The following is a 23757-nucleotide window of genomic DNA, read 5'->3' as shown; positions in this document are numbered from 1 at the left end:
ATAATGATAGTGTTATCCATAAACAGAGGAGGTACATGACAGCGTGTTCATAAGTTATACATTTTCTTGTGTTTTACTGGGAAATACCTTGATGTGTAGCTCTTAGTGACACTCGTGTCATTATCAGGTGTTGCAAGTGTTTCTCAAGTTAGAGCATGTCATTCTCAAAACAAACATTTTTTTATCAGTTTCCACATCCTTAGTTTGATTTATTCTTTTAAAAGCTGGAGGGATTAGTGATCCCAGTGAAGTCTCTCATTTCATTGTTGTAATAGACCATTAGTTATTCAACGACCTTCTTTAGTGGTCTCACAAGAAAAGCAAGTTTCTACGCTGTCATGTGTTTTGCTGCATGGCTGATAAAGCTTTTTTTGAAACAGCCTGTGGAAGATTTCCGCATCCTGAATTCTGAGAAATAATACAGCTTAAGAAATGTGAATCAACAAATTGAAGAACAAACAGTGTATCTGAAACTGGTTTGATTGTATTTGAATGTTGGCTTTTGATTTGTCCAATTCTCTTCATTCTTCTTCTCTATTTAATTTGTATTTCAAAGCCAAAAGTGTTAAATAATAGAAAAATAGAATTTTTGCCTGTCAAAATATTAGTGCAAAAGTCAGTCATTTCATATCTTGCAAAAAAAATAGTCTGGTCAGTACTGTAGTTACACTTAGCCTTTCTCACTAAAGGTTTTGATTTGGACAAAATTCTTTTGCCTAAAGCAAAAATACTCAAATTCCCATGTGTCTTAGTGTTTAAAGCAAATTTTCACTTGGTCTTATTTGATTAGTGAACAGCAGAACTGTCCTGAGCTGAGGGTTATGAAAGTAGAGGAGTAGCTGCTTCCAAACCTCTCTTAGACCAACTCACTTCCACCCCATAGATATGTATGTGGGACATGTAGCGAAATGCTCACATCATGGGTTTTTTTTTTAGTTAAATAGAAAATCTTGTAGGAGTATTTAAGGCAAAACAGCAAAATCTACTGTCTTATCTACTGCTGCAGGTGGAAATACATGCTTGGACTCAGCAGTTTCCACTTACAGTAAAAAGTTGAGCAGTAAGTTGCTCTCCAAATGGCTTTTAAAGGCACATTATCAGGAAGAAATATAGTATTTTCCAAGTACTAACCTGTCTCTGGGATTCCTTATTAAAAACTCAGAGCTTGGAAAATCTAGATAAATTTTTAATGTAGCATTTTTACATTTTGAACATTATTCAGTGTTAGCAAACGTGCTACGTTTCTTGAGCTAAGTACTCGAGTACGATGTTGCTTTGCTTCCGATTTTGTGAGCCAGAGAAATGCTGTTGTATTCTTAATTTTCTGAGGTTACAGGAAACATATTAGTTGCAAAAAGGCCTTCAAAAGCTCTTACTTGCACCAATTATTACTTTACACTTCTCATGTGCAAAATTAAACCATTATGTCTTCCTTTTTATCATGCATAGTAAATTTTTTGTTGTCCAGGAACCTCCCATGCTAAAATCTTTGCAGAATTTTCTTTATTTTTTTTACTTCAGTGTAAATTCTATTAATTGAACTGTTTTATTAACTTTGGGGGTTTATGCATATTAATAGCTAGTAAACTTTTATAGAATGCATGACATTTTGTTGGGCTCTTGAAAGTTGTTTAAAATTTAATAATAAGCAAAGAGTGACCCTGACCCACATGCACTGGAGCTGCATAATTTCTTTGGTGACTGGGGAGTTACACAGACTTTTTTAATTGTTTTCAAGTATATATTTACTCAGTTGGCTAAAACTAACCTAAAGGAGTGTTCTATTCAAATATCCAAACTTTGGAAACAATGGGCATCTAGTTTGTACTTTCCAACCCAATTAATTGCAGAAGCACATGCAAGTACTTCACCTTACCCCCTTGGGGTTTTTTATTGTTTTGCTCTTAGAGATCTTAAATTAGGTCTGCATCCCCAAGACTGTGATGGGGATAGAGGTTCCCCAGTGTTTAAGCAAAGTGCGTATTGGTGCTGGAGCCATCCCTGGTTTCCAGACGGTTATAAAGTGGCAAGCAATTGTATTCGGTGATATGCTGAAGTCTCCTAGCTTGCCTGTTGCCCCCACCCTGTTCAGCATCTCACTGCGATTCATTACAAGGTTGAAGAATTCAAATTCATAAACTACTATATTAAACTATCATAGGAGATTGCTTTAGTGTAGCTAGATGCTCTTTACATTTACCACAAATGCTCTTTTGATGCACTAAAAAAAAAGCCTGTTTGAAAGTATATAGGAAAGGACTTGGTGGCATATAGTTTGGTAGGCTAAAAAATATGTAATTTAAATAGTAGAATAACATTAGGCTGGAAAAGTACTGAGGGTTACTTTATCCTGTTTTCTTGTGTGGTTGGTTTTTCACGCCGCAGAATGAATCTGTAATGTCTTTTTAATGTATGAACTGAACCCTGGCTTCTGCTCGTGTAAGATGGGTAGCTGCAGCTTGGCAGGTAGCATTTTTCTGGCTACCTTTTGTTTGGGAGCTGTTTTGATGGAAAGTTGAGATGAATAATCTGTGAAAGCCCTGTTATAGTGGCAAATTACTTCTGCTTCCTACGGTCACCTTGGTCCTGCTGATTGTAACCTGTCTCCTTGCTCAAATAGTTGTGGGCTGTGCTGTCTCTTGCACCTAGACTGAACGCAAGCTAGCTCTGGGGGGTCATATTTGCCCTCATTTTTTGACCCCACAAGGCTTAATTCTTGTTGAAAAAAAAATATTTTCTGCGTGTGTCCCCAAATCCTGTCCTTCTCACTTCTCTAAAATTTCTGTGACAGCTTAATGTTCTCTTCTGATGCCTTGCAAAACAGCCATGCAATCACAGGAGGAACTGATTTTATAGCAGGATCAGCAAAACAGCTAGGCAGTCTGCTCTCTGATGTGCAGACTAAAATAACTGAAGAAATAGTCTTTGTATTATTTCACTGTTACAATAAATAATCCTTTTTCACTGTACCAGCTAAAATATTTACGTGCATTTTATTTAAGTCAATGATGCCCTTTCAAGTCAAAGTCGAGAGGTGACTATTTACAGAATATCTGCTTGGGGAAAGCATTGAAGGAAGTGTTATTTGGAGGTGATAGGTTATATGTGTTATGTTCCTCCTCAGATGATCGTAGTTCAAATTTTATTTACGCAATTTTGTAGCAGCAGTAGCATCTTGTAAGGGAGAAGGGCCTCACTTCATTTTTACAGCTAAAGCTTGACATAATTCTACAAAACGGCTTAGGATGAAGGAGGATACAGCTTGTGTTGAAATAAATATATATTCCAGAAATTGAATCTATTTTTAGAAATTAAATTTGCCCATCCATAAAAGCATATGAAAGGTCACTGCTGCTGTGGAAGATTGCCTGGCAATTCAGTTGCATCAAATATCAGAAGGAAAATAAGATGTGTGATGTGTAGGGTACAGATTGTTTAAACTGTGCCCTGAAAAAAGGACAGCCTCTGAAAGGACGCGAAGGAAGCATTTTGTAATTTACACAGGGATTCAGGTGACCTGGCTTCATGTTGGGGGGTGTTGGAACAAGGGCAGAACACGGTTTTGAATGGAAGTTTGAAATCTAAAAAGAGCAAGTGACCCCCTGAAGCGCACTCTTGTGTCCCCCTCTCCTTCCTTTTCTCTATTGCCTGATAAGTAGGTTGATTTCTTTATTCCCTCACAGGAGCAGGTAGCATGCTGTGACACTGCTGGAGCAGCCCCCTTGAGTAAGGGGAGAAGGAATCTGTGTTTTCTAAGCCCTTGATGCTTTCCAGTTTTTAAATCGATCAGATCTACCGGATAATAAAATACCGAACAGATAGGATCATTCCTCTAGAACTAGAGGCTTTCTCTAATTTAAATTTTCTATTAAATGAATCAGTAACATGGAATCTAGGTACTGCTATTTTGATGCTTCTTATTGTTAGTTCACAATGTTTTTTCTGTTATGCTGTCTTGTTTTGATCGGCAGGACTGGGTGATTCTAGCTTAAAATACAGCTGTGGGAGAAAGCTTTCTGGAAATAAAGTAATAACGTTGCTGCTTAAAGATCTTGCTATTTATCTGGGATTTTTGTTTTTTCAAATACCAGGTATTTCTATAAGACTCGGGCTCTAAATCTGTCCATGTTAGTTCTTGTAATTCTCTGCAAAACTACAAATCATTCTGTCACTGTAGGGTAACCAAATAATAGCAACCACGGACTTTTCTGTCCTGCAAAGTCATTTGTCAAAAAGATTGCCTTGCAGTTGTGCTTTGTGGTGGAGGCGGCATTGGAAGTGCAAGTCAGGGAGGAGGAGGGGATGTGCCAGTAAACAGTGGGGAGAAGAGCTACATCTTCTGCACCTTGTCCCAAGCCAGTTTGGGAGGTACAGGGGAGTTAAACCCAGTAATCTGAGTTGCAGCCAGGAAGTGCTGGCTTGCTGATAGTTAGGGTAGCTGAGCTCTGATGTTGGATGCCCTTGGTGCAATACTCTGCTGAAGATCTTGTGTTTTCCACTTGTGTTGTCCCTTAGCCTCCCCAGGGACTACCTGCCACTTAGCTGCCCAGCTACCACCTGCAGCTGCTTCTCCCAGTGAGGCAATGGTATTTGTTCAAGGCCAGGCAGTAAGGGGAGGGTGTACAGAGAGATCTGGGGATGCTCTGATTTGTGAGGGGGTGTGGGGGAAAAGGAATACAAGGGGAAGGCACAGAGAGGACTTAGGTGTTCTGAACACCCATCTCCTTTCCCTCACAGGGCAGGGTGGAAGATACTGGAAGGCACAGAGCATGTTGGGTTGTGGCATAGAGGGATTTGTATTTAAGTTTTACGTGTACGCAGTTGCGTTGAGTTCTGTTTGCGTATATGGACACTGTGTGCTGCATGTGCTCTCCAGGCTCATCGGCAGCCTTCAGATGCATTTGGCTAAATTTCCCTCCGGACTTCAACAAAGCTTCGTAGAGGGTAGAGTTATAAAAGAGCATGTACCCCTTCCCTTCCCTGAAAATTCAGATTACAGGCATTTGTTAGCTGCGGATTTGGGATGTAGTTACTCTATAGTTCCTTTTAAAATTACAGTGATGGCTTGTTCTGTTATGTGGTACCTTAGTCATAAGAGGGGTCATCTCCTGCACCCTGGTACAAATTTTGGGTCCAGAAATGTTAAAGATGCTACAGACCTGGAAAGCCTCAGCCAAGTTTACTTTTTTTGCTCTTTTAGGAGCCTTTATTTGTCTGCATAACCTTTTTGACTTTGTAGTGCTTGTTAACAAATCCTCCTCCGCCCTTCTGTGCTTGTAGTGATGCTGTGGCTCAAAGGACCTGTGAGTGCTGCATTTGAAGACTTCAATTTGGCTCTCCTGCTTTCAGCAGACAGTCTTTATCTGTTAGTTTTGTCTATCTTCTCTTAATTGAGATTTCTTTTAACTGCTTCAGTTTTGCCAGTGATTTGTTTTCATTCCACAGAGCCTCAGCTATTGTTTCTCTTAGCTTTGCTTTTGATACCGCTGGAGTGCTTCTAGGTTATCTATGGACGTCTTTCCTGAAATGATGGGACTGACGGTTGTATCTTACCTGCAATCATAATTAATCCCAGTAAAATGGCATTGAATCGCTCAGCAGTAAAGTGCATCATCAGGCTTCTCTATCCTTCAGCCAAGGAACTGGAAATAAAGGACAAAGCAGGGCCAGATCAGATGTGAAAATATTCCAGATTCTGGTCTTCAGCTTCTGGACCAGAGGGGTTTTGTGTGATTGTTTTGAGAAAGCATGTAACCCTCGCAGGAGGATTTCTTGAATCTGTGCTTTTGCACAAAATTAGGGCATGGATGAGGGCCTGAAAATGGCTGTGGGGAAACAACTGTTCTAACCATAGTGCATTCTCTGGTGTAAAGCAGAATTTACTTCTGGTTTTGTATGCGTGTGAAACAAGTGAGATTGTGCTTGTTTACACGTGAAGCTCTTTGAGAGGTTATGTTGAAGCACTTGCAGTGTGTAGCAATGGAATAAGAGATTGCAAGTGAAGGAAGAGTTGTCTCTGCTTTACACATTTGGACCTCAGGCATAAAAAAAGTGACTCACCCCAAAAGTCATGTGAGAAATCCTACAGCTCCAGCGTGTCATGCAAAGAGATGGAAGCAAAGTCAGTCAGAATTATGAAGGTCACAACGGTTTATTTTTGAATGTTAAGGAAATATTTTTTGAATGTTGATCAGGTAGACGCAATACCAATTACAGCTTATCTGCTTGTGGGTGGAGCAGTGTCCCAGGGATTGCAGGGATCCCTGGTGGAATGGCTTGGTGGCCTGTGGCTACCTGTGCTGCCATGCAGAACTTTCCAGTTAAAAGCTCCTGACTAGTCTCATGTTCCCTGGGTGACTACCACTAGATGCAAGATGCAGTACAAGACATACATCTCCTGGGAGAGGTTGTGTTCTTGAAAGACATGGGCTGTTACGTTGCTTGTCAGCAAATGATGCTGTTCCTTTTCTGAGCAGGCAGGAGTTGAAAAATTATTCTGACTTGCTCCGCAAAAAATAATTTTGGGAGGAAGCTTCTAGAAATGGACTTTGTTTGAGGAGCCCCAGGATCAGTGTCTGAGCTGAAGGAATCTTTTAAAACAAACAGCAGTGCAGTGGTTAAGTGTCAGTGTTTAGATGGTTGCTGATACATGCCTAGCCTCTTAAGACAAATGGGATGCGTTCATGCCTCTGGGTGCCTTTTCTGTGGGCTCTGACTTGGAAAGACTAGACCACTTCAGTTTGTGTTCTGAAGAGTCTCGAGGCTAGAAATTTTTCAGGAAGTTTTCTATATGGGAAAATGAATGGAAAATCAGTAGGGTAGGTATTACTTGGCAATATTTTCTGTTCTCCCGACCAAGAAACACGCATTACCATGCAAGATACAAAATGCTGGGCCTTACAACTTTGAAATAGTTTGGAGACAGTGGTGTAGACTTGAGATGGCTATTTGTATTCAAGAGAAGTCCTTACACGTACTAATGTTCAATGTCAGAGAAATATCCTAGCAAATATTTTTCACTGTTAGTGTATATATATTTATAGAAACTAACATCAGAGGCCAATAAGCCGTAAAATGAGTTGTACAATATTTTATTTTCTTCCTTCCAAATTTGACTGAAGAGCTCCTAAATGATTTTATGCAGCGAAATACAACACGATTGTTCGACCTCCAGCCATCATACAAATGGACAAACATTTTAATGCTGTGACATGCCTGGGTCAAACAGTAGCTTGGCGTTCTCCAGCTCGTTTATTTGAATTTCTTGTGGTGACTAGGATTTCCGTATTCTTTTCGTTCTCAACATACTGTTTCAATATAGGGCACTAACACTGCCATGAGCAAAAAAAAAAAAAATAATCATTTTCAAGTGTGAATATAAAGAATTAATGCAGCATCCTTGCACAGCGCTTTGCAGTTTTAGTGATAAAATGGGAGCTGGTTTTGACTCTCATTTTAACTTCCACAGCGCAAGGAGCTTCTGGATGGTTGGAGGACCAAGGTGTGTGTTTTCTTTTTTTGATAGCTAATACACAGGAATACATCCCATCCTCAGAGCTAACTGAATGATAGCTTGAAAGCAGGATGGCACAGTCTGATTTGTTATTGGCTGACTTGAGCAGGAAGATGAAAAAGATTCAAAAGCAGATAAATAATTGACATTACTAGCCTTAAGTTCATTTAGCTTGCAGCCTTTTCTCCTTGGTATTAAAGGTGGCTGAGTTGCTTTTGGCAGCTTTTTTTTCTTTGGCCCAGACTCCCCTGCAACCTGAATGTTTGATTACAGGAGGAAATAAAAATTATAGTTGAACAGCAGTAGGCGTTCACATGCGCTGTGTGTAAATGGATTTGTGAGTGTGTGCAGCCTCTCCTTCCACTGTGCCTGTATGGCCCACAAGAGCAAGGCATTTTCTATATATAGAAGCACCAGGTACTCGGTGTTCTGGGAAGTAGGATTTTTTGCATTTCCCAATAATTTTCATCTATTTCCTATAATGTGACATTTGGTTAATGTATGTGCCAGAGTGAGAAAACCCAAAAGTAACTCCTGGCTGTTTTCCCATGTTCTTTATTAATTTTGCAGCTCTCAGTTTTGAGGAATAGGTAAGGTCCTCCCTACCCCTAGTCTGGAGAGGTTCTTAAGTGGTTTTTAAATTGTTATTCCTAAAGTAGGTTAAACTGTAGGTGTCTGAACCCTTACAGTAACCTCTCAAGGTAAGTCATCTGCAGAGAATGGAGAGAGTCTGCTTTCCCAAAAGCCCTGACGTGGAGTATAAATGAGAAGCCACTGACATGAAACCACCAAACCAAGTGTGGCTGAACCCAGTGATTTTTCGGTGTGGTAACTGTAGGTGAAAGCGCAGTGCAGTTATCCCTGGTTTCCCCGTGGCACATGGCTTGATTGTTACATAAAAGCCAAACAGTGTCATGTGTGTCCTGGTCCTAGAGCATCAGAGGTGCTTGGGATCAGTGATTAAGTGCCTTAAATGCTGCACCCCATAGGAGCCCGTGGGCTGTGAGGTCCTAAATTGCTGAGGCACAAAGTAGTTTCTGTCAATATCCTTTTCCCTTTTGGCACTGGTCTCTGGCACTGGAAGGTTTCTCTGCTCATTACACCTGTTTGTGGCTTTGTGCTGTGCCTGAGCTTGCCTCAGTTGATGCAAATGTTTTATCTAACCTCTTTTTCGCATTTCTTTCCCTAAATTTTTCCACCTCCTCTCTCTAGTCTTCTCTGTAAATGTTAGATTTAAAAGGTTATGTACAAACATGTAAGTTATAAAGAAATTGCCAAAACCCTTAAAATTTAGAATCTTTAGAGTTTGCTATTATGCAGAGAAGATTGTGGAAGCAAACATTAGTCATTCACATTTTCTGTGTTGAGTCAACATCTATTTTTAGGTGTGGAGCACATAAAGACAGCTCTTTGACACATAAAGACATCCGTTTGACATCATTTGTGTTTGGGCTAAGGCCTGGGAAGAGGGGAATACAATTGCTGAATATATTTTTTGTGATGGGAACCTCCCACATTTCCTTCCAAGACACATTTTAAGACATAATGCAGGAACGTACTAGTCTGTTCAACTTGATTTATTTAAATGTGAACTGCAAAATATTCAGGTTTGGATCCAATGCTATTTCAGATGTGCTACAAAGTAATTATTCATGATCTGAAGAGAATACTTGCCATTAAACTTTATCCAGGAAATATTTTTAAGTGTGTGTTCTATATGTATATTTTATTTTTAAAAGTGCAGAAGACTTTTTATTCATGTATTATAATTATGAATCTGATTCATAGGTAGAAAAGCAGATGAGACTTGAGTTAATAATTTTCCAACAGCGTACATGCAGTGCCTCAGAATTTCTTGTTTGCTTGGTCATAATATTTTATGGCTTGGTTCTGGGCTTGTAGTGCAAGGGAACTTCTTGTGATAAATTGTAGCTAGGACAATGGGTGTCAGTATATAGTTCCCCAGCAGGTGTTCATTTAGTCTAATTTCACTGGTACTTTACTGTTAGTCTAGAACAGATCTTACCAGCTCAGGATGAAAACACAAAAAGCACAAAAGATCACTCTGCAAATATCAGTTTGGAGGGGGTGGATATGGAGAATAAAACATACTAGAATTTGAGTGCTATGTATGTGCTAAGATTATTACATGTTGGATGCCGTCAGTCATCCATGAGCCCACAATCCATAGGGGTAAATCTACAAAGCTATATGTAGGAGCTTGCGCACTAATCTACCTCTGAACAATAGTAATTTTATGTCTGCACTTGAACCCTTGCATTTGTTTTTAAGGTTTCTGTAGCTCTTCCTTTGTTCTTCTGTCCTTTCCTGGTTTGGGTTTTGCAGAACAGATAATATCTGAACTTAAGGGTTATTGCTTGTGAAAGAACAGAATAATCTGTTTAAAACACGAAGTGTGACTTTAGCTTACTAATACCTTTTTTTTTTTAACCCGTAGGTGTCATATGCCCGTCCAAGTTCAGCATCAATCAGAGATGCAAACTTGTATGTCAGCGGCCTTCCGAAAACAATGACCCAGAAAGAATTAGAGCAGTTATTCTCACAATATGGGCGCATCATCACCTCACGGATTCTGGTTGATCAAGTCACAGGTTAAAAGAAAACTTTTCTTGATATGTGCATGTTTTTCTGGAAGTGGCAAAATTGTAAACCCCTGATGGTAGTTGAGTTTTAAGACAGTGGCTTTTACTGTAAAATGCAGTACCCAGTCCTTTACAAGCCTAAGTGCTTGTTAAAGAGGTAGCAGTTATGCTTCCAAACAATCTCAAAATGCGGAATATTATTTGCTTCAAGTAGTTACATTGAATATGGTAGGGACTGATTTTGGAGAATAAAGATTGGAATGTTCATTTTTCTTTATAGGACTTTCCTTAATTTGCAAGCCGTGCGTTCCATGAAGTCAAAACCAACAGTTTATGTTCATTGCATAGATAAGGCTGTTTCTACAAGTATTTATCAGTTCACATGTTTTTCACTTCCCAGGGGTTTCTCGAGGTGTGGGATTTATCCGCTTTGATAAGAGAATAGAGGCAGAAGAAGCCATAAAGGGACTAAATGGCCAGAAGCCTAGTGGTGCTACAGAACCAATTACTGTGAAGTTTGCCAATAACCCCAGCCAGAAAACAAGCCAGGCACTCCTTTCACAGCTGTATCAGTCTCCCAACAGACGCTACCCTGGACCACTTCACCACCAGGCTCAGAGATTCAGGTAATTACCTGAAAAAGAATTGAAGTTCCATCAGTGACGACAATGTGGGGCAGGTGCTGCGCAGGATAATATGCTTTAGTTGCGTAGGCTGACCTGATTTTCTTTGTAAAATTAAATATTCTTTCTTGGAGAATGAGGAGGAAAATCTGCTGACAGCAGTAGTCATGTTGTATTTACTAAGACAGCTGAAGTACTGTACAATCATATCTCATGAAGGCTCATAGAAAAAGGGAAGACAGAATAGAGTTTCCCTGATAATCAAATAAACAGTGACTATCCTGTTCTTTCTCATTTTTTTGGTAATGCTTTTATTTTCTGCTGTATTATTACAGTTTTGATACAGCTTAGACTTTGATGTTAATGACAATGGATAGGTTGTAGGAAAAAAGCTGAGTCTGTTCTAGTCAGCAGCAGTATCATTAAATTTATTAGCCTGAGATCTGCTCTTAGTATAAAGAGACCTTGTATGAGTCTTTGGTGTGATACTTTAGATACTTTCAGGCATGTCTAATGCTTTGGACGCTGAATATTCTGTTTCCATCTAATAAGCCAGAGTTAGCAATACCTGATGTTCTCTTTACTTGGATAATAACTTTCAGGCAACCTAGCACTGAAATAAAGTCTGCTTTCAAAAAGAATACTTGGAGATGTTCATATAACTGAGTTGCATGCTGGCTTTAGAATTATTCAGAAGTAGTTTTACTTTTTCAGTGATAAGTGCTAATGAATTCAAGATATTTAAAAAAAAATCAGTCATCAGATACATTAAATTTACAATTGTTTCTGTCATTGGCGTGCAGCTGTGTCAATTGAGGTTATCACTGAATCATTCTATGGATAGAAGGACTTTATTGTGCTCCCATGGAAAGCAGATGTTTATATTCTGCAAAATTTGGTTGTCATTTAAATTGACATCATGGAGGATTAAGACTAAATATGCAATATAGTGGGGAGAACATATTATGTTCAAGCAACTAGAATCAAGAATTTCTCAGGTTCCAGCAATTTTGAACTGTAACCTTTTATTTCTAAGTTAAATCTAAATATAAGCTGAACAGTTAAATTTTTTGCAAAAATTTCATACTAATATTGTCTAAAAAAAAAATCAGAAATGGAATTTTTTTAAACCAAACCCTGGAAATTAAGACTGTAGACAAGTTAAAAAATACTTCAAATGCTGTGGTGGAAATTTAAGCACAACCTCGGGCTTAACAAACTAGGCTGGGAGTTGTTAGGCTCCTTAGATGTGTGGGAAACTTGTTGAACGTTTCTTCTTTGAAAATGGAACGCTATTAATAATAGTTCCATTGAGCGATCTTGCCATCTGTGAGACATTAACCCAAAGACCCTCCTTCTCTTTTCAGGCTGGACAATTTGCTTAATATGGCCTATGGCGTAAAGAGGTAATTAGAATTCCACAGATTGCCAGATGTCCGTGTTGGCACAGATTGGTGCTACAATTTATTTTTTTTAATTCACTAACTTTTTTTTAATTCCTTTTCTTCCACCAGCATGTCAAATTCTTTTTAAGTTTGGACTTCAGTTGGTTTTGTTACTTTAAAGGCCACACACACAAATTCTGTGGGGTTTTCAGTCCTTTTTTTTTTATTTACAGGTGGGCTTCTCAAATGGTTTAGGTGCAACAGCTACACGCATTTAAATTGCAGTAGTCCTGCTAAATGGTGCTTTTTCCAGAATTGGAGTCATTACCTTAAAAATTTGACTAATCTGCTATCTGATAATGGACAACTTAAGGCAGAATTGGAATTACACTGTTGTTGACTAAATCTCAGTTAAGACCTGCTTTCTAATACATATAGCTTCGTTTGACTTGAAATTATAGCTGTGTGCACCTTAATCAGCCCTAAGTTTCTTTTGTTACAGGTTTAATACTTTGACATTTTCTCAGTGCTTGAGATTTTTTTGTTTAAAATAGCTCTGTGTTCGTGTGTATGTGCACGCATGTGTGGTAAAAGCCCAGCTGATTTGTAAACGTTTATGCTGTTTAATGAGTGTTCAATGTTTGATCTGATAGCTGAAGTGAGTTGATGTGTTGTTAGTGTTTCTTCTAATGGCACACATCAGCGCAAGCGACCCTTACAGCACAATAAAGGTGTAGTCTTATTCCTGATGTTACCATAAGATGTCCAGCCTTCCCTCACAATTAAGATGAGAAAACACTTTTCTGAAATGGTCTACTTGCCACATTTGAGAGTTGTTAGAGCTTTTTTAAAGCTCACCCTGTAAAATGGTATGGTAAGTATCTTTACACTAGCTAGCAGTGGACAAGTAACATGGTTTTAACTACTGCCAGGATAGCTATCATGCAAATCACAGATCTTAAGACTATTTACAAAAGTAGCAGTCAGAACACAAGCGGTGTATCTTTCCAGAAGCACTATTTCTAGTGTTCATTAGTACATTTGTTACATTCATAGTATCCTTGGTAGTGGTGGTGATAGCTGAGTGGGAACTTACCACCTGATTTTATCACACAACGTTTCTCCTGCATTCTCCCCTGGCATTTTTCTTTATGTTGCCAAAAACATGGCAAAGCTCTCAGCCTCAAGTATCTGTTAGATATGTGCCAGTGTCCAAAGGAGATGGATCTGTTCCAGAAGTTTCCCTATGTTTGATATTTCTTGGAACTGGACAGGCGTGTGGTGCAGGACAAATAGGGCTTACTTGGAACTAGTGAGGATTTGAATTCCGATTCCCTATGACATAAAGAGGGGAAGAGTTACCTGTCTTTTTAGGCTCTGCATCTGCTTTCGTAATATACAGTTTCTGCAATGCTAGTCTTAAATCAGTTCAGGTTATTTGTAGGCATCTCAAATTAGCTGTCGCCTCCCAGCAAATCCTATACTGGTACTTGCACTAGCAAACCCTGTACTTACAGGCATAGGGTCACAATGTATTGATGATCATTTCTGAATCTGCCTCAAACGTCCATAGTGATAGTGTTCCTGGATTTAAGGCTCAGTTCATTCTTTCCCTATGGTTAATTATGTGGTACTGTTGGAAAATGAGATGTGCTGATGTGGAAAAAAGGTTTTATTGACCCTGATTTCAGATCACTTGCTAGTAGCAAAGCTACTCGTGCAATAGGTTATCTTGTATTTGTGTCAATATGCTTGCACCAGTTTCTTTGATTTACAGCAGCTCCTGTGCTTGTGGTGCATGAACAGTTGGAAGCTGCATAGCTCCTAAAGGTTTTAGGGGAGAAAGACGCTCTCCGGTGAACCATATGAAACTTTAACCCTTTACCTCAGTGCAGCATTCCTTAAAAATGTAAAATTACAGCATACTGCATGACTTGCACGGTTCTGCATTGCACGGAGTTTATAATAACACCACTTACAGGGTACTGTATGCATTAGTGTTGTACTTCAAGTTAAATTTAAAAATTGTGGAAAAGGAGCATTCGCTGGCTTATGTACATTACTAGCTCAGTTGGCACTAGACAGGAACGGGCTTCAAGTACCATCTTCAAGATTTCAAGAGAACTTGAAGCTTTTGGCTTGTGCAAGCTCTCAGTCCCAGCATCCTTATTTACAATTCCACATATGGTGGAAGGAGCGGTATAAATTGGCCTTCTCCAGCTGTCTTTGTTTTCAGCAGCTGAGGACATAGCATGGGTTAGAGCCGTACTGAACAGTTATGATAATGTTACTAGTTTCAGTATGCAGGAGAGCAGCGAAAAGATGAGTAGGATTTGCAAAAGTGAAGTTCAGCTGGAAAATTGCCATGTATTTTTAATAAACTGTCTGAAGTTTAAACTGTATCTCTGTCTGAAGTTCCAATGCTGTGAGCATTTGAACTGCTCATTTATAGTCTAGCTACCACCCCAGTGATGTTCCTCAGCTTAAGATGCATGTTCCAGGTATCTTCATTTTCCTTGAATATACATATAAAGTGCCATCAGGAGTCAACAGAATCGTGAGCGACCATCAAGTGTTTAGTTTTTTTTATGCAGTGCATGTTAAATAACTATAGTATTGTGTAGATTGCTAAGTGTGTGGAAATAGTGCGAACAAGAAATGTTTTGAAAAGTACAAGAGTTCACTCAGCAACACCAAGTCCCTCCCTCCACTCCCTCAGTCATTGCTCAGAAAATCCTGAGGAATTATTCAGTTCTGTTATTACAACTCATATTGGAGGTACATGTGAAACTGGATTTTTAAGACTTCCTCTGTGCAGTTTTTATTTTAAGACCTATCCCAAAGTGTAGCTTCAGAAAGCACATCATTTTTTTTCAAGCTGATGAAAGGAAAATTGTGTTGATCCTGAGGGCTGATACTGCTTAACATCTTCATTAATAACCTGAGTCACAGGCTGCGATGTGCCCTCCTTGCTTTAATGGGTGACACTAAATTGGTGAGGGAGCAGGGGCAGTCACTATGCTATTGGCCAAGGCTGCCCCTGGGGAGACCTTGAAAAGCTGAAGCAATGTGGTGGAATTTGGGAAAGGCAAATGTAGAGCCTAGCTCCTGACCGTTGTCCTCAGCTGCCTACAAGAGGCATTAGAAAGAAGAGGAAGCCAAGCTCTTCTTGGAGGTCAACTATGAAAGGACAAGAATCAACAGTAACAGGCTGCAGCAGGGGAAATCCAACTGAGTATAAGGGTAAATCATTCACAGTGAGGATGGTGAAGTCCTGGAGCAGGGGCTGCAGGAGTGTAGTCCCCATCCCTGGAGATCTTCAAAACTTTCCTGTGGAAGGTCATGAGCAGCATATCTAATTCAAGAAATTAGCCTGGCTTCAAACAGGAGGTTGATCAGATAACCTCCATAAATCCTGCCCAGCCTATGCTATGCTGTAATGGTTCTGTGTTCGTAAACACACTACCTCTTTTTAGCTTCCCAATTTAGATGCTTAAGGTAAAGAAAAGAGGTGCCAGAAGGCGGTGGGGCAGGAGAATTACGCTACCATATTAGATTTCTAGGAGTCTCTATGCTGACTGTGAAGAACCTAGGAGCCTGTCATGGATGTGAAGTCTCACAATATGAAGGTATTAGTTGACATGCTCATTAATTATATTTATGCACTGGTTTACTAACTCTACAATTGGTGCATAAATCTTCCTTCGCGTGTGGCCGGCTTTAGGACTTCAACATCTGGATTTTTTTCCCAGTGCACGTTAATTAAAGACTACATTAGGAGGAGAATTAAATCTACCACTTACAGATGTTTCTCTAATAGTATTTTCAGCTAAAGAGGCAATTGTTATAGGTGAATCCTAACAATGGTGGTTTGTATTAAGCTTTAAGTTTTGAAGTCTGGAGGTTTTTTACTGTGAACTAGTAAAAAGTAAAGCATTAGATCTCCATTGCCCCAAAACTATTCTTTTAGTGATGAGTATGAGGCAAATCCCTACAGGCCTTTTTGAATGAACTGATGTTCATAGCAGCATGTGCAGGCCCTTTTTGACTTAGATTGTCCTTAAGCATTTCTTTTATTAGGTCTTCATAAATCTAAATAGGGCTTATCCTTGAAGGGAGATGCAGTTATGCCCAGATTTATTCAGTTTATTTAGTGCAGTTCCCTTCTGCTTAAGTAGAAGTTAAGAGACAAAGGGTGGCTATGTAGTCATTTCCCAGGGATGTAGAGTCAAGAACCTTCATTAACATTGACTTAATTATTTTAAAGTCTTGGTTCCGTGTAGCTTGTGCCAAGAGATATATTTAGAATAGACCCCTCTTTTTACTTGGTAGGTTTTCTCCGATCACAATTGATGGTATGACGAGCCTTGTCGGAATGAATATTCCTGGTCACACTGGGACTGGATGGTGCATCTTCGTCTACAACTTGTCTCCCGACTCAGATGAGAGCGTGCTGTGGCAGTTGTTTGGTCCCTTTGGAGCAGTCAATAATGTCAAGGTGATCCGTGATTTTAACACCAACAAGTGCAAGGGATTTGGCTTTGTCACCATGACCAACTACGACGAAGCTGCCATGGCAATTGCCAGCCTTAATGGATACCGTTTAGGAGACAGAGTATTGCAAGTTTCCTTTAAAACCAATAAAACCCACAAATCCTGAATTTCATATCCTTACTTACTAAAATATATATATATAAATATATATACGAACAAAACAAAACAAAAAAAACTCTTCAAGGCTTATATTCAACCATGGACTTTATAAGCCAGTGTTGCCTAAGTATTAAAACATTGGATATCCTGTGAGGAACAGGAAAGGATTTTATAATGCTTAGAAAAAAAAAAACCTTTGATGCATTGAATGTTCTTTCATAGCTGTCGTTGTTGAATATAATATACATAGATAACAATGTGCAGGGATTTTTACCCGGCCAGCTAGTTTTACTACCTTCCTTGAAGGTGGGTCTTTTTAAGATGACCATTCACTCATTTGAAAAAATAAAACAAAAACAATTTTTACAAACTAATGGGATTAAAAGCAAGAAAAATTTTTGTTTTCTTTTCTTTTTTTCAAAACATTGATTGAATCAGATTGGTAAACCCCCCACGTAAATTTAAGAGGAACAATAAAAATTGCAAAAAGAACATAATTTTGCAACTTTTTTTATTTTTCCTTTTTTCTTTTGTATCATGTGAACTAAACAGTCTTCTGTTAGGGAATGGGGAAAAGGGGGATACCTGATGACATAACAATTTAAATAACATTAACAATGTTGCCAAAGAGGTGGTCTCTTTGCTGAAAATGGGTTTCAAGAAAAATCTATTTTTATAAAATATAAAGAATTTTTACAAGAGAATCTGGATTTGAGAAAAAATATTTTGACTGGCTAATTTAGGGGAAATTGACAACTTTGTCATGTTCATACTGCACTGGTAACTTTTTAGAGATCAAGATGTGTGTTTTAAACTGGATTAGTAGATTGTTTTTTGAAGGATGGGGTACAAACAGATGATCTTCGTATCTTTTCATAGCATGTAATAAAAATATTAAATACAGTACGGGAGAGTGTTCTTCCCAGGCACGCAGTTACCCACAGTCAAAACCCAAAAGCAAGGAGATGAGTTGCAAGACGGTTTTTCTTTAAGTCATCAGTATGGGATATCAGCAGAACAAAAGTTAAAAAAAATTAATTTTTTGATCAAAAACTTCCTTGGTTTGAGCAGTAGGTGCTACAAAATTATTTACATATCTTAGTATCATAGTTAAATGTAATGTGTTTAGAGAAAATACATTTGCTTTAAATTTGTTAAGAATTTTCAAATTCACTTTATAGCCCAAGCTAATATAATTGGGCTGTGTTGGCACATTTGGAACACTGTTTATGTTGCTTGAAACACTTATTTATTTAATTGCCGATGTGATGCATATGGCCAAAATCAAATATAGCTAGTTTGGCTAGTCTACTTATTTGTTTACTTAAACTATGGGAAGAAGCATATTATTGTGTCATTTTGTTGTGTGTGTATGTGTATATATAATATAAATATATATATATATAAAGTTATTTTTTCTTTTGGTTAATTTATTATAAGTTGTAACACTTTGCTAGTTTTGTTTGTATATGTCTTAAAATGTTTTCTTATGATACTTAAGTGACAGAGGTATCAAGGTAACTTGTGTAGAAATATTGTTTGATATATTGTCATGTTTGTTGTGAATATTTTTTCTTACTGCACAGTAGAAAAGAAAACAACTGGGTCTTTATTTTAATGTAATTCAGATTGGGGAAAACAGAGCTAAGGGAACAAAATGACTGAGGGGGTGCTCTCCCATGTCCAGTGCACTGATCATTTTAGTATGTTTGTGCTTTGTACGGTTATATATTTAAAACAAAAAAGGGTCATGCTCTTCCCTGAGTACTAGAAACAGTTACTCGCTATGCATAATCTAGTTGATAGTTAAATTTGCTATTGCTTTTCTTGTCTTGTTATATAAAATCTTTTCAATACAAGTTTAGTCTTAATGGTAATAAAACGTTATGGTTATTTATAACTTGTGCTTATTTTGTGCATTTTTTCCATGCTATACCCACTAACTGCATGTAGACTAAGTATTGTTTTTTCACACTGAAGAGGCAAACTTTTGTAGTAGACAAATAACTAAAGCAAAGGCTGCATCATAATTTTATCAGTTTTTTACTTTAACAATGTTAGATTTTAGTTTAAAGGAACACTCATTCAATGTTCAGGGAAACCTTTATACATCATCTGCTATGAATGAGCGCAGTTTGCTGGGAAAGTTTTGATGCATTTGCTAAGCATTAGTGGGGAAGGCATGTCAGAATCTTTTCTCTACGATGTGTTTTACTATCTGAATAATAATAATAATTTAAAAAATCTTTCTTAGGACCAGGCAGTTGTATACTTTAGTTATAATGAATGACTTCATGTTAACCTTGCTAGTTTAGATCATTTCTGAGGGAAAGTATTGTAAATGTTTTTTTCATAACCTTGTTGTGTTTGAATTATTTGTACTTTAATTGTCCAGACAATAAATGAAAGTGTGTAGAATGGCTATGGACTTTCCACCTTTTTAACTGTGTTCAGATGTTTTAGTGATCCCAGCCACACCTCAAACAAAGTAGATGTTAGTCTGACTTCAGAAGCAAGGTCTTCAAGTGAGAAACGTACTATCCAAACCAGACTGAGCATATTCATTTTGTTTTTCATTCTGAAGCTTAGAAAGAATCAGCCATTTAATTTAAGATGTTGAACACCAAATACTGAACTGTAACTGTAACTTGATTTATTTGAATGTAGGAGGTACTGAAGGATTTCTACTATATACAGTATTTTTACACAATGAGAATATTAACTCAGTCAATATCAACACTTAACAAAAGTAGCAAGCAAATTTTGGTGTTAGTACAATTTTTAAACCATCATTTAGGTTGACTTTTCTATGAATATGCTATGAATGTCATGCGATATGAAAGTGTACATATCTGCTGTACAACGTTATATATGATCACATTCCAAATTTGATTCTTTTCACCATGTTATAACTAGAGTTGATACTTCTTTCAGTTGACTTGTTTGAATCCCATTAATACAAATATTCACTTCATGTTTGTGTTCTGTAACATTCACTAAATGAGAATATGTACCTTGTAAAACTGCAGCATTGAATTTCATAACAGATTAGGAAAACTATATCAGAGAGCTGGATGGACTGTGTGGTTCTTCAGCTCCTTCACCTATTAATAAACTCGTGTTTTTGTGAGATTAAGTTACCATGTTGGTTATAGTAATTAATTTCAGGCCACAGAATGAGTTTGTTCTTAAATTTACAGCTTGCTTAATTCATCCTTAAATCAGCTTGCTCTGAAATACATAATCCTTCCATCTATCTGTATGGGTACATGCACACACTTCAGATGTACATATATACCTACACTTTCCAACATGGTGTAACATGCACCAGCCTGTTTTTTTAAGAAAAACTCACTTGGAGTTTAAGAAAGAAACATAGTGTTAATTTATAACATTATTTACTATCTACAGTAGAGCATTTATTAAGTTCACTGCCTAGCCTTTTTCCTGTCCTTTTATGTTCCTTACACTGTCAGAGAAGTAATGAGATGAAAATCACCATACAGTCTAGATACTCTTAAGACAGAAATGTGACTGCACAGCCTGGCATGTTGCTGTTGATTTTACAGAGAGGCCAATTTTGATCCAGGTTATTTCCCTACCTCCACTTAAAGGTTGGTTACTGGTCTGATTTGTGAGAGGTACCTATTTCTCCATTTCCTACATCTTGCATTAGTGAGTTTACGTGAGCTATACAGTAGCTCACATACACATAACACAAGAGAGAGGGTTCTGCTGGTTTTAAGGATCTGGTGTGTAAAGTTCAGTCCCCCTTTTTCAGCATCACAAATGTATGCTGGATCAAAGCAGTCGCAGATGGGCCCTCGCTTCACTACACTGATGCTATGTGAGCGTTTTGAGAAAGTTACTGAAACACAGTCTCTGCCCAGCTGGGATCAGAACCAAATTTCAGTAACACTCATTCAAAGTAATCAAGTTTTATGTTTCTTCCCTGAAAGGGTAATCACTCTGCAATTAGCAAGCCTGCTGCATAAATGGGAAAATCACCTGGGGGGAAGGGTGTTTTGAGTGTGTTCACTTTCTGTTCCACTTCAGTCTACCTTGGTCACAGTAATGGGCGTGGAATGAAAGGAGGAGGGGGAGTGCGTGCTGAAAATGATGGCTGGTGTACTCAAGGTAGCAGTGAGTTACTGTGGAATTTCTAATGCGGGAAGTCAGTTTACCTTGTGACACTGAATTGGTTGCAACCAACTATGGATGAATATGCTGGTGCCATTGATGGTTTCCATTGAGGTGGGTGGGCCGGGATGCCCCACATCTCCTGGAGGCTGCTGCCTGGGTACTTGAATTAGCCTCAGGATAGTTAATGGGGAGACATACATCCAGAAAGTGCCTTAGGGAACCCTTTTCTCTATCATTTGTAGCCGGACACTGGAAAGGCTGTTACTTTACCCGTCTTGCATACATGACTACAGATGGATGAGGTAAAAAGCTGGGCCAGCACATGATGACACAAAATGTTAGCTCCCTGTGCTGGAGATACTACAGGCTGAGCTCCATGCTCAGAAGTAATTCATTGTACACACAGAGCAAAATGAAAGGAGATCAAATCCAGCATAATTTCAGGGACGCTCTGACATCTCGGACTAATGTGGCATCTCTCTCCTAAAAATAACTGACTTCTTGAACCTGGAAGCTGTAATGGAGCCAATCCAGCTGAGCTTCAGGGGGCAAATCAGCTGGGGACAAACAGGAATTTATGCAGCAAGGAAGGAAAAAGCAACAGCCACTTAGAGACGTGCCTGCCTGCCCAGTGGGGTGCTCCTGGCCATTGCTGCAGCTCAGGAAATCGCTTTCATCCCAGGTGCATAGGAGTGGTACCTGCAACAACCCAGAGAATGCGTAGGCTGGTGCCACAAGCATTTCTGAGGCCTTTCCTGGAAGTGCTCTATGCCAAATGGGGTTGAGTGCACTAAGGCTACCGGAATGATGAGTTGAATGGAAACTTACTCTACAGTAACTGAGCTTAAATTGTTTCTGTTCCCACAAACCCCAAACCTGCCTTTCAAAAAGCCTATTCCCTGTAAATCTACCAGGGATAAGATTAGAAAGGCTGTAGGAAGACAAGTGATCAAAAGGACAGGCCATACAAAAGCAAACTAACTCAGCTTCCCCCGTAACTGAGGACAAGAAACCAGATTCGTTCTTTCTGACTATCAGAGTAGCAATTTTCTGAAATATTCTTTCCGTAGAAATAGCTGGGAAGATGGGAACATGGATGCACACACACAAAAATTAAACATTTGGGTTTCAGACAAAGTTTGAAGTTTCATCTACCACACCTCTAAGACACCAGTCAAAGCATTCAATCTTTAATTTTATTCAGATTAGATTGTAAATGTTACAGCACTGCAAATTATTTCTTGTGCAGTAGCAAAAAAAATCCTCGAACCTCTATCCATTCCACAATAAACCTCCAGACTGATCTCAAATCACTGGGGTTTGGAGCTGCCAGCAATCGTGACCCAACTACTGCTACATACCGGTGAACACAACCCAAGTCTGGTTCATATTTCCTCCCCACCAAGATATAAGCAAACCAATGTCATAAGGGAACACTGGGATCCCATCAAGTCCAGAAGCCCCCAACACTGCACATTGCTTTGGGATGGATGAGAGAGCTTTGTCACCAAAACAAGTGTCTTGTCCCCAAACACTTCAACCACCAGCCTGGAGGTCCTTCATGCAGCTCTGCACCCCACCCGCAGGCAGCAACCCCCACACTGAGCCCTACTTGTGTGATGCAACATCCTTGCCAGAGCAGCTATCCATGTGGCTCCCAGCCAGCCCTGGGGGCTGGGGGGTGCTCCCGTCCACCCAGACTTGCTCCAGTGTCAGAAGTACAAGAGGGACAGTTATTTAGTTCCTTGTTAATTCTCCCAATGGTACAGGGGCAGCATACTGGGGACCTTCTGTCCAAGGCATTGTCTTACCTGGCCCGTGGTGCACAGCACCCCACTGCATCACTACTTGACTTGATGTCAGGAACCAAATTCCCTAATCATCGTTTCTGATTAACCAGCCCGTCTCACAGCGGCTCAATAGCCGTCACTCAGGCAGGTAGAGCAGGCAAATAACCATCTTTGGCCTTATTTTACCCATCCTGACCACCGGCTTAACACCACAACAATCCCCCCTCTTCCAATGACACCAACGTGGACCCCATCCTAGATGAAGCCCCATTTTCTGTGTCATACGAGGCTGCGGAAGCAGCCAGTGGCATGGGGCTCTGGCAAGTCTGGAAGTGCCTGAGCTCTGCTGAAATTCTCTGCTGAGCCTCATCCTTTCTCTTTCTCCTCCACGACGCAGACGCGCGGCCTGGGATGGCTGCATGGCCGAGGCATGAGTACGAGCCACCAGTGATAGCTTTCATAAAGAGACTTTATCAACTTGGGAGGAAACAAAACTGCCTAAACTTTGGAAATTATCATAAGCAATGCAATTCCACGAGCAATTGCTTCAAAAGAAACCCCTGGTAAGAAAAGAAACCCACTAAAGGAAAAGGGGATTAATTTGGAAGACTTGTCTGTGCTGTGTATCCCCGAGCCTGACTGAACTGCCCAGCAACCTCCCTCATAGCCACATCTGGTGTACGTGACACTAAGGCCCAAAATACTTAATTTAAGTGACTTTTAAACACACAAGATAATTAGCTCTTCAGTCTGTGCATCAGGACCGACTAGAGCTGCCACGATCCAGTTGCTTTAAAGCAGCACTAAGACTTTTCTTCCCTTACATTTTGTTGGAATTGCACAGGTCCCAACAAAATGATATGCAAGAATTAGCTTTTTACGAACAATACAATTCTGATTTAAAATCAGCACATGAGACACTTAATTAATTTTGTAGGATAAGGAATCTGTTGCAAATATACAGCAGTACACCCACACATCACCATCTGCTGTGGAGAATTAAATGTACAACTCACAAATGAAATCCTGCAAAGTTGGTGCAAAAAG

The 23757-nt window shown here is 39.2% G+C and overlaps 1 protein-coding gene across 6 annotated transcripts in view; it reads left to right on the top strand.

The window, feature by feature from the left end:
* ELAVL4 (ELAV like RNA binding protein 4) overlaps positions 1–19874 on the top strand; it is an 81338-nt gene extending 61464 nt beyond the window's left edge. For 5 of the 6 annotated variants that reach the window (XM_054073476.1, XM_054073475.1, XM_054073477.1 and 2 more), the window contains exons 4-7: positions 9972–10125; positions 10517–10742; positions 12107–12145; positions 16457–19873. In XM_054073476.1, coding sequence (XP_053929451.1) covers positions 9972–10125; positions 10517–10742; positions 12107–12145; positions 16457–16784 — 747 coding nt within the window. In that variant the 3' untranslated portion in view covers positions 16785–19873. Of the gene's footprint in view, positions 1–9971; positions 10126–10516; positions 10743–12106; positions 12146–16456 lie in introns of all 6 variants that reach the window. The other variant, XM_009561912.2, reaches the window with a different exon arrangement.
* Positions 19875–23757: the final 3883 nt, after the last annotated feature.

The sequence above is a fragment of the Cuculus canorus genome, chromosome 8 (assembly GCF_017976375.1).
Source record: "Cuculus canorus isolate bCucCan1 chromosome 8, bCucCan1.pri, whole genome shotgun sequence".
NCBI classification, from domain to species: domain Eukaryota; kingdom Metazoa; phylum Chordata; class Aves; order Cuculiformes; family Cuculidae; genus Cuculus; species Cuculus canorus.
The sequence above is the reverse complement of the archived record's forward strand: the minus strand, read 5'-3'. Positions and strand labels throughout refer to the sequence as shown.